Raw genomic sequence first — 10,759 nt, 5'->3', positions numbered from 1 at the left:
CAGTGTCCAATCACCTAATAGCAATCAGACCGGAAGACACTCATAGGAAGAAGAACCTTGTACTTCACGTGACACTGTAGCTGTTTACCGAGCAACTGTGAAGATGGAGGAGAGACTGATCGCTGCCATGATGAAGTACAAACAGTAATCCTGATCCTTGTTTGCTGCAACACCTGATTTGGTGTGAATGCAGCCTAACTCTCTGCAAGAAAGTGATTTAGCACATTTCCCCAAAATGTCATTTGTTTAACAGTAAAAATGTATTAATTTGACTGTTTTTATACAATTTATTGAAAACATTTACATTTTGTAGCAACACAAGCACTTGATTTTACATGTACGGTTGCCATACAGTAACTAAACATAAAAGTATTACAAATGTAACTTAATGTAACCCCTGCAAACACTATCATAGTTTCAATATAGCTGTGAAAACATATATAAAAACCTGAAAAAGTAGAATTCCAGCATTTAAAACTACAGTAATGATAGTGTTGGCTAATAAAACACATAAAATGCAACATGCCACATGATAAATACATACACTTGACTTTGGCATTTGACTAAGATTGACTGCACACATAAAATATCAGCTTTGGCATTCAATCAATACTGTAACAAATAGTGATGGCGGCTACATTTTTTTCAGTTCAGAACAATTGAAAGTAGTAGTCCTGTGATGAACAGTCAGAGTGGTGGGTGGGTAACATGGGAGCAGCCAAAGTAAAAGCACTTAAATGTTGTCTTGTACCGACCCTGAGCAAGTGAAGGCATCACAGAGGACGAATCAGGTGGAATTGGAAGAAGAGGGGAATGCATCTGTGAAGGAGAAGAGGCGTAGTATGTCAAGTGCTGGAAAAAAACACAACTTAAACAAACTAGTCAAGCAAGCTTAGTGAAAACAACCATGTGTGTTCTGATTTTGTACCTCTTAATGACGGTGGAGGCCGAGGAGGTTTGAACGTGCTCCCTTGTGCCAAAGTATCCACAATCCAGCTGAGAGCATTTGAGCAGTACTCCATCTGAGAAGGATCAAAAGAGACAAAAGCTGTGTTTAGAGCGATACAGTGCACTGCAAAAAAAGCCAACTTGTATTTTTTGGCCTAAAACAGTGATTTAAGTTGGTAAAACTTGGAAATATAAATTATTGACATTTAGGGCAATAATGTAAGTTAGCACAACAAAGGAAGCCAGTTGTCTGCTCAAAAACAAGTTTGTGAGTTGTTGTTGTTACTTATATCTTTAAGTTGGGGTTCACAACAAGGGACAATAGTTCTGCTAACTCTTATTTCTTTGTTGTGAAATGCGGGAAAGCGGTGAAATATGGTCTAGCTAGCGGCTAACTGATGCTAGCAGCTAGCGGCGCTGCTTGTTACAGCTACAACAAGAGTAGCAAAAGTAAGGATTAAAAATTATTGCAATGTAAAATTATAAGTTAGTACTTACAGTTGAGTTGACATAAATCTGAATTTCAACCAACTCATCCAACTTAAAATTTTATCGAAGTTTGTTTTTTTGCAGTGTGACTCTCAGACACCTGAGGGAAGTGTCAGCATGATAGGAATATCATGCAATAGGCTCGGGTTACATGATCACAGTATCTCTTCACTGTCCATCTTTGAAACCTATCATAGGATTTTCTCTTCTATTCCATGCCAAATCAGAACAGGACAGGACACACAATTCTCATGGGAAAGAAAAACATGCCAACAGGGAAACACGCGTCCAAACAATGGTGTGAAATATTAGGAGGCAGGCCATGAATCTTTCTAATTGCAGGGAGAGTGGCTAGGTTATTTTCAGAGTGACAGGCCTTCGGAGGATGGACGTTTGTTTTCGGGATAACAAACGAATGGACTTTCGATCAAATGGGACATTGAGGTTTTGAAATAATGGGCCGTCAGTACAATGTGCAGCCTCCTCTGTGCCGGACTGTTTACCAGAGAGCCAGTGGAAACCCCTGCTAAAACAGCAAAGTGTAGTTTCACACTTTTACACCAGCTGTTTCCCCTCTATGCAGTACAGTAGCTCATATTTAACATACAGACAAGAGAGGGGTATTTATGGCATTTACTCTCAAAAAGAAAAGTATTTCCCAAAATTATAAGCTTTTCCTTTTACCTATATGTGTGAATTACCCTTAACACATATCAATATCAGAACATAGTGTTCTAGCTGTCATGATGGATATAACGTAGCCCTGCTATATGTAGGGGGTTGACATTTATTTAACCTTTATATGAGAGAAGTCGACTGAGCAGACGCTCTTTGACAGCAACGATGTGTATGTATCAAGACTGACAAAAGGGATGATATTCATTTGTTGTCCTTCACCGCTTATTTCAATTTTATGTAACTTTATACTTTTACTCCAATACATTATGGAGGCAAATATTTTACTACATTTAGCTGCCAGCTTTAGTTATTTTTCAGATCAGGATTTATAAAAAAAAACTTGATACATTTAAAGTAATTAGGCTTCTTTTTTTATTTTTTAGATTAAACCTAACAACAGTATATTAAGCAGTTAAAATGACGTTGAAAAAAAAATGTAAATCCTGTGTATGTAATTACCTCAATAATAATGATCCAATTATATATTTGGAATAGGGCTGGGTAATATAAAAAATATATTGATCTTTTTATTTATTTAAATGTGCACTTTATGGAGCTTTGATTTTTTTTTTTTTTTTTTTTTTTTTAAAGGAACTCCTGTTGTTATAAAGTATTTATGTTCACTTAAATAAACGGTTTCAATAAAACTACTTGCGACATGTCATATTTGGCTTTGACTTTGACTGAACATTTGCTCTCACTTTGCGGTAAAAATATCAGGAAATATATATCGTATATCGATATTCAGCCTAAATATATTGGGTCTTTTGGTCCATATCGCCCAGCCCTAATTTGGAATATATAAAACAATCTAAGTAGGGCCATTCTGCATAATTAGTACTTTTACTTTTAAAACGTTAAGTACATTTTGATGCTACTTCTGTACTCTTATTGAAGTAAGTCATGAGCACAGGAATTTTACTTGTAGTGGTGTCATTTTTTCCACCGCTGGATACGCCCTGGACAGGTCCAAAGAATGATAAACTAAAGTTAAAAGCTTTAATAAGAGTGCTTTCAATTTACCTCATTCTCAAGAGCCCTCAGTCTGTGATCAAAGTCTCTGCTTTCACTCATGTGTTTGAGCACACCATCCACTCTAAAAAGGAAGACACTTGTGTCAATATATGATGGAGCCAAAAAATAAGTACTTTCACTACGACAGTGTTATTGTAGGAAGGTGTGCTCACTTGGCAGACATCCGTTTGAGCCTCTCTGAGTCACTGCTTTTCTGGATCTTGTTCTGGGCCGTCAGGAAGTCCTCCTTCTGAATGGTTTCCCACGTCATCAGCCTGTTGGCCGCTTTCCCTTTTAACTGCAACACTAACAGAAAAGGAACTGGTCATTGTTTTGATTAAACCCAGGCACGGTGTTTCCTGAACCAAGCAGGAACCACCACGGCTGAGTTGAAGATAATGTGGAAGTAAACAATGATCCAGTTCCTGTTAGACGCTGACGTTAGAGGAACTGCACTGAGCAGAGAAAAAAAACCTACAACTCAAAACATCACACTGATGAAAGCCAACTAAATGACACTTTTATTAATTCTTAACCCTTAATAGGGCACTCATTGAAATACTTGCCAATTCCAAATTTCAACCCTAGAGAATATTGGAAGATATTACATACTGCCAGAATGTGTAAAAAAAAATACATACGAACCCGGGGGAGGGGGATAATATTTTGAGACAAAAGTTTACGAGATTAAAGTGACATATCTACGAGGAAAAAAATATGTAGATTTATGAGATTTAAAGTGGCGAATCTGCAAGAAAAAAGTAGTTTTTTTCCCACTTTTTTCTTGTAAATCTGCAACTTTTTTTCGCACAGATTTGCCACTTTAAATCTCTTAAATCTGCGACTTTTTTCTTGTGGATTTGCCACTTTAATCTAGTAAATTTGCAATTTTTTTCCTCTAAAAATTATTATATTATTATACAGATTGGTCAGATGTCATGGTGTCACCGTCTGACATAGCCTGATCTTTGCTGATTAGCTGAAAGAAATCCATGTGGTTCTACGACCAAACAGAGAGACACGGGGGCCCCATTTTGATATCCACTGAAGTTACCAAATATAGTTCTTCGCCCGATAAAGGGTTAAATGATTAGGGATTATTTCAAATACCTACCAAAGTGGTGGATCTTGACAGAGGGCACCTTGCGGATGACCCTCTTGATAAAGAGATTGATGTGAGAGATGATGATGAAAGGAGGAGCCAGGGAGGGACGGGAGTGGTACTGAACAATCAGGTTGTAGCGCTGGAACTTCCAGTAGATGTCGCTGTTAGCCTGCACTTCATTGAAGGTGTAGCTGGAAGGACACAAAGATAGCAGAGTAAAGAGTGATGTGATGAGCTGTAGAGAATCCACAGCATGCCAGTGATCCACTGAGACAGACTGATGAGCCCTTTGGGTTGTCAAAAGTATCGATACTCAAAAAAAGTATCTCTACTAAAACATTATATCTGGATACAATACTCATTTTCAAAAGTATCGATACCTAGCCAAGGAATGAACACTTAAATTATTGTTATTTTTTTATCAAGCTTGCCTAATATTGTGCACAGTATACAAAATATTGTTCTAATTGTTATTGTTTATTGTATTTATTTATTTTTTGCACTACCTCAGACCTGAAGCTTGTCATCATAGTTGCAGTTTCTTTTTGCACAACAGTTTTTTATTATGAATATTTAACCTGTGGTTCTGTTCATTTTTACATGTTGCATTTTTCTTGTTGTTAAAAATATTTCTGTTAAATTTTGGGGTCTTTGTTTTTAACCTTGTGGTATCGAAAATGGTATCAAGTATCGAATATTTTCCTGAGTTTCGGTATCGAGTTGAACATTTTAGTATCGTGACAACCCTATGAGCACTACTCTCCTTGTTCTTTACCTGAACATGGCGATGAGCAGGTTGATGAGCAGGATGTTGGTGACGAGCAGGTAAATAATCAGCAGAATGACCACCAGCCAGTTACTATACAAAGTCCTGCACGGCTCTTCTCCGTTCTCAATCAGCGTCACGTTGTGTGTGCAGGGCATGTCCCATGTCTTCCCCACTGGCAGAGACAAAGAAATGAAGGGAAGATTAAAGTATGTCTTGTTTTTTTATATTATCATATAAAGCTGCTATCGGGGTATTACAGGTGCATCTCAATGAATATAGAATAGAATATATAGAATATCATAGAAAAGTTTATTTATGTCAGTAATTCAATTCAAAAAGTGGAAATAACACATTATATAGATCCATTACACACAGAATTAAACATTTCATGTCTTCATTTATTTAATTTCTTCTAATTATAATGATTATGGCTTACGTTTAATGAGGACCTAAAATTCAGTGTCTCAAAAATTTTGAATATTACAAAAGACCAATTTTAAAAAGTGTGTTTAATATGGAAATGCTGGCCTCTGAAAAATATGTCCATCTATATGACTCAATACTTGGTTGGGGCTCTTTGACTTGAAGTACTGGAAATTGACTTTTCCATCATATTCTAATTTATTGAGATGCACTTGTATAACTATGAAATCAAAAAGCTGCAATGGATTTGGTATATGTTCGGTGAAGGCTTCAACATTATCCTTATACTGGTTTGAAACGGTAATTATTATTTTTTAAACACAAACACTCATACCATCCATCTCTTCCACAGGGATCTGTCCAAAGATGTGCAAGTACGGTCTGTAGAAAACCCGGCGAAAGATGCGATCCAAGCTCGGGTCGTAGGAGTAAAGCAAAGCCTGATTGGCTACACCGTATGCCATGAGCCACACCATGAGGAAGAACAGGAAGAAGAAGACGTCCTTCATCTGAAAGGGAGAAAATGGTCAAATATGTCGTTATAAGGCCAAAATCCTGCTAAGATATGTTGGTCTGATTGGGATGACATTTCTCACCATCTTGCCAACAATGATGATTTTTGGTCCCAGCTGTTTGTGGATGGCAAAGATGTGAATGAGACGGAGGGTGAAGACCATGTAGTCCACACAGAGGACCTCCCGGCCAAATCCATAGGACAATTTGAACATCCTAGAACAGAGTGAAGCAAATACACTGTGATAACAGCACCACCTAGTGGCCAACATGTCAAATCATCTAACATGGTCAATTTGATTTGATTTCACAGCTGCACCTTAAAAGGAATAATATTTAACTTTTTTTAACCAAATGCCTATGAAAAAATTGACCTATGTTACATATTTTATGAGCTCTGTACTTCCATTATTCCAAATGGTTCCAGCAATTTTCAAACATAGAGAAATCTGTAATTTCAGTCACTGTAACTGCCAATTTAATTTAGTCGCCTGTCAGTGGAGTCATATCACCTTTACACACGTGTCAGCCTTATAGAAGCTGTCATCAAATGGCATGTATCCACTTTCAAGACACATTTTTTGTTAATATTTATGGATCTTCATCATTTTAAACTATGTATTTTAAATGGATGAAGAATTTTAGTCATTGGACATCTAAATTTTTAAACTTTCTTACATTACTTTTATCTGTTGGTTTATGTCTGCTTTTAACTTGTCTTTGTAATGCAAGTTGTAACATTTGTTTTGAACAGTGCCCTATAAATAAAGATTATTATTATTATTATTATAAACTATAAGAGAAATAAGCTGAGCAAACATTAGCAGCAAATCTTTTATCCGGCCAACAGCGTGACAGAGCCACTTTTAATCATCTGGGTCCATGTGAGACCTTAGCAGATTATTAGGCTTCTGGTACATGATGACATGAATGTGGGTTTATTTTTTGTCATGTCTCTTTTTGGTTGATTTTTGTCCAGGTAGTTTTTTTCTTGAAAAAAAAAAAAGACATTGCATTCCCTGATAAATACAGCAATCAACCTAAAACTCAATTAGTGAAGGCTTAGAATGTTCACACTGTGGCAACAAACTGCTCTGTTTCAAGAGGTGAAGAGCCAATGCTATTAAGAACAACAGCTTTTTTCAACAGATTTTTATTTAACCTTAATTTTACCAGATTATATCCCACTTACATTCAAATCTTGTTTTTTTTAAGTTCTTTCGTTTGAACATTGAACCAATATTGTGAAATGTTTTGGCATAATCCTGTAGTAACACATACTGTATATACGGGGCAGTTGTGTGTACCTGCAGATTACTCCTATGATGAACAGAAAGATGGCGGTGAGGTCACACTTGTTCCACACATCCTGAATGTACACTCTGAGCCTCTGACGCATACTCATCGACCCCAGAAAGAACGTCTTGGAGAAGAAACACATGAAACAGATCCATTGAAGAAGCACAGCTATAAAGCCATCGGCATTAAATGAAGTGATTGTATGTTTTATCTACTATTGCAGAGGTGAAATGTGAAGCAGATGTATTGACCCTTTATCGGGCGAAGAACTATATTTGGTAACTTCAGTGGATATCAAAATGGGGTCCCCATGTCTCTCTGTTTGGTCGTAGAACCACATGGACTTGTACGAGGAGAACTTCACTATGACAGCATATTAAGGCCAAGTATGAACTGCAGATTTAAGAGATTTAAAGTGCCAAATCTGCTCAAAAAAGGTAGCAGATTTACGAGAAAAAAGTGGGTTAAAAACAAAAAATTTTCTCGCAGATTCAGCACTTTAAATCTCATAAACCTGCACATTTTTTCTCTGATTTGACACCTTAATCTCGTAAACTTTTTTTCTCAAAATATTACCCCCCTCCCCCGGGTCCGTATGTTTTTTACACATTCTGGCAGTATGTAATATCCTCCAACATTCTCTAGGGTTGAAATTTTGAATTTGCAAGTATTTCAATGAGTGCCCTATTAAGGGTTAAGTATGACGTCTCTCTGCACTCACCTCCCGGATCTCCTCACACACGATGGTGAATACCCAGAAGTAGAGCACATACTCGCTGATGGCCAGAGATTTGGGATTTGGAGGCTTGAAGTCCACCAACAGTACCCAGGCAAACAGCAGGAGGAACAGGAAGTACATCAGGACGTTGCCCAAAAATGAGGTGACAGGTGCAAACCAGAACTGACGCCATCTTGACACTATGAAGGGACGCTTGGGTGGTCTGGGAGAATGGGGTATGCCTGCAAGGAAGGTTATTGGACAAGGGTGAGTAGCTTAAAATGATTATTCCTGCATCTTTTTAAGGAGTGCTGCAGTTAAAGAGGATTTACCTTTGATGGTTGCAGTCCTGGGAGTGATTGGTCCTTGTGTATCTGCTTCACTGGTACAAAAATTACACATTTTTAATCAACCAACGCTAGAAAAAACAAGAAGAAATAGAAATAATTTTACACTGAATAAGTGATGTTCATTCAAAACTGTGCAAACCAGTGCATACCATTTGCTAGCTTTAACGGTACAAATAAAAGGCAGAACTGCATCACTTGACAAGCAAAATATCTTTAAATTGTTTTTTTTTTTTAGATTTACATGTGCTTGATGTCCGAGAAGGAAAAGATGGTGGTGCCATAGTTGCTGTCGCTGTCCCTGCCCGGCCCGTCCTCATTAGGCTTCCCTTCTTCCTCTAGATGATGGTCCTCTTGTTTCCTGCGAGGTGGAGTATGTTGGAAAGTATCAGTCCTGAAATAAGATTTTTTTTCCCAATGCTTTTCCAATGACAAAATAAAAGTGGATTTAACCTGAAGGAGATGAGATTGGTGTAGCAGAGGACGGGGCAGAAGAAAGCGAGCAGGAGCTTCCACACCTCCGTGCTCCTCTTCATGTCGCCCCACCAGATCTGAGACAACAAAGACTGGAGGAGAAGAAATGGACGATGAAAGAAAATGGACTATTTTCACTAACTGCAAGTTATTTATTCATGTGATTGTGGGCTGTGATGCATGTGTAATATTAGATCATTATTCCTTAATGCAACAACAAGGAGTTTTTAACTTAGACAAGCAAACAAGAGCATCAAAAGGAATTTCTTTATAATCATTCTTAATGTCTGTAACTGGGTCTGATTCCCTTTGACACCAGAAAAAAATATTTTTAAAACATTTTTTGCGGGCAAAGTTAGAAACTTATCATTGGTCGTTTTGGCTGATACCAGGGCAGGATCAGAAAAAAGAAAAGAATTGCCTGAAGCTAAAGAGGGACAGTGATAAAGCACAGGCGAAAATAAGTAGTCAACTTGGTGAGAACTGTCATTTCATTACAATAGAGAGGTTTCATTTATTTGATTATTTTCTTGGATAACAAAAGGAACTAACCTTTAGTCTGAAAATCTGCAAACTTGAGACACACTTTTTAAAAAAGGACTAAGCTTAAAAATTAAATGACCTGATTCCATCGTTTTCTTTCACGTGTCAGTCACACAGGTAAGAAAACAGCCTCACGGAAAAAGTTAGTCTTTAGGGCTTTTATTTTTAGCAGAAATTCTTTCGTCAGAATGCCTTTCGTGATGTACTTAACAATGTGAAAGGGTCCGTCTGTGCGTGAAAGGTATGGCTTTGACCCATTTATCCACCGCAATCTCCTCCCTAAAGATATTTAGCTGCTCTTAGTATCACTACTACTTCAGAGGCACACCTGTACTCCGTCATGACTGAAGAAAAGTCGTGCGTCAGCGCCCATGCCCATCTGGAGGCAGGTGGTACCGCCCCAAACTGGAGATTTCCTAATCAGCAGGGTGAAGGAGCGACTCTCGTTGCTCCGATAGCAAGAGCTGAAGACGTCTGAGGAGAGAAAAAGGAGCACAAAGAGAGTTTGGTTTGATGGTTGTCATTTACAAAACAAACAAATATGAAGATTATTCTGAAAACAAATTAATCATTATACAATGGATGTGCATGTATTACTTCCACTGACAAAGAATTTAAATACCACAAACAACATTAAGAATTTCATTTAAAAAATAGTGGTACTGCTGTGCATTACAAAACTCTCTTAGAAGGAGAATAACACTAGAACATTTAGGGTGTGATATATCTGATCATCATTTCTGCACATTTATAATCAGTTATTTTGTGTAATTGAACATTAGTAGATGGTCTCACCACCAGCCAGGTTCTCAAACTTCTGGGCCAGCTCCTTCATAGACAGTTTGGTCTCAGCCTCGACCTCGTACTTGGACAGTTCCCTCAGAATCTTACAGCCGCTCAGAGCGCTCAGCACCGACTCCCCGGCCTGGGAGACAGCACAGGAAGTTTAGTTACTGATGCAGTATTTTGCAGTACACATGACTATGACTTTCTTTTTTTAAAGAACTATCTACAGTTGTAAGAAAAAGTATGTGAACCCTTTGAACCCTTTGAAATGACCTTTGAGTTTTCTGCATTAATTTGTCGTGAAATGTGATCTGATCTGCATCTAAGTCCTGAGTATAGACACAACGTGCTTAACCTAATACCACGCAAACAATGATAATATTTCATGTCTTTATCGAATATATCCATGAAACATTTATAATGCCGGTAGAAAAAGTAAGTGAACCCTTTGGCTAATGACTCTATTAAAAGCTAATTGGAGTCAGTTCACAAGAAGCATCCGCTCATGTGAACCATGCCTCGCAAAAAAGAGATCTCTCCGAAGACCTGGGATCAAGAATTGTTGATTTGCATCAGACTGTAAGGGGTTACAAAGTAACCTCAAAGACTTCAGGTATTCACCAGTTCACAGTTAGATAAATGGTCCACAAATG

At 37.7% G+C, this 10,759-nt stretch overlaps 1 protein-coding gene across 1 annotated transcript in view; it reads right to left on the bottom strand.

The window, feature by feature from the left end:
• Positions 1-275: 275 nt before the first annotated feature.
• Positions 276-10,759, bottom strand: part of LOC131959753 (transient receptor potential cation channel subfamily M member 4-like) — a 21,730-nt gene continuing 11,246 nt past the window's right edge. Inside the window, exons 14-28 of the mRNA XM_059324969.1 lie at positions 10,116-10,245; positions 9,649-9,794; positions 8,757-8,869; positions 8,548-8,664; positions 8,289-8,338; positions 7,960-8,198; positions 7,247-7,362; positions 6,023-6,155; positions 5,761-5,935; positions 5,010-5,175; positions 4,244-4,425; positions 3,303-3,435; positions 3,139-3,211; positions 929-1,022; positions 276-819 (exon numbers count right to left, since the gene is read on the bottom strand). Of these exons, the coding sequence (XP_059180952.1) occupies positions 788-819; positions 929-1,022; positions 3,139-3,211; positions 3,303-3,435; positions 4,244-4,425; positions 5,010-5,175; positions 5,761-5,935; positions 6,023-6,155; positions 7,247-7,362; positions 7,960-8,198; positions 8,289-8,338; positions 8,548-8,664; positions 8,757-8,869; positions 9,649-9,794; positions 10,116-10,245 (1,899 nt within the window). The 3' untranslated portion in view covers positions 276-787. The remainder of the gene's footprint in view (positions 820-928; positions 1,023-3,138; positions 3,212-3,302; positions 3,436-4,243; positions 4,426-5,009; positions 5,176-5,760; positions 5,936-6,022; positions 6,156-7,246; positions 7,363-7,959; positions 8,199-8,288; positions 8,339-8,547; positions 8,665-8,756; positions 8,870-9,648; positions 9,795-10,115; positions 10,246-10,759) is intronic.

The sequence above is a fragment of the Centropristis striata genome, chromosome 21 (genome assembly GCF_030273125.1).
Source record: "Centropristis striata isolate RG_2023a ecotype Rhode Island chromosome 21, C.striata_1.0, whole genome shotgun sequence".
Lineage (NCBI taxonomy): Eukaryota > Metazoa > Chordata > Actinopteri > Perciformes > Serranidae > Centropristis > Centropristis striata.
Note: the sequence above shows the minus strand (reverse complement) of the source record. Positions and strands in the feature narration are given on the sequence as shown.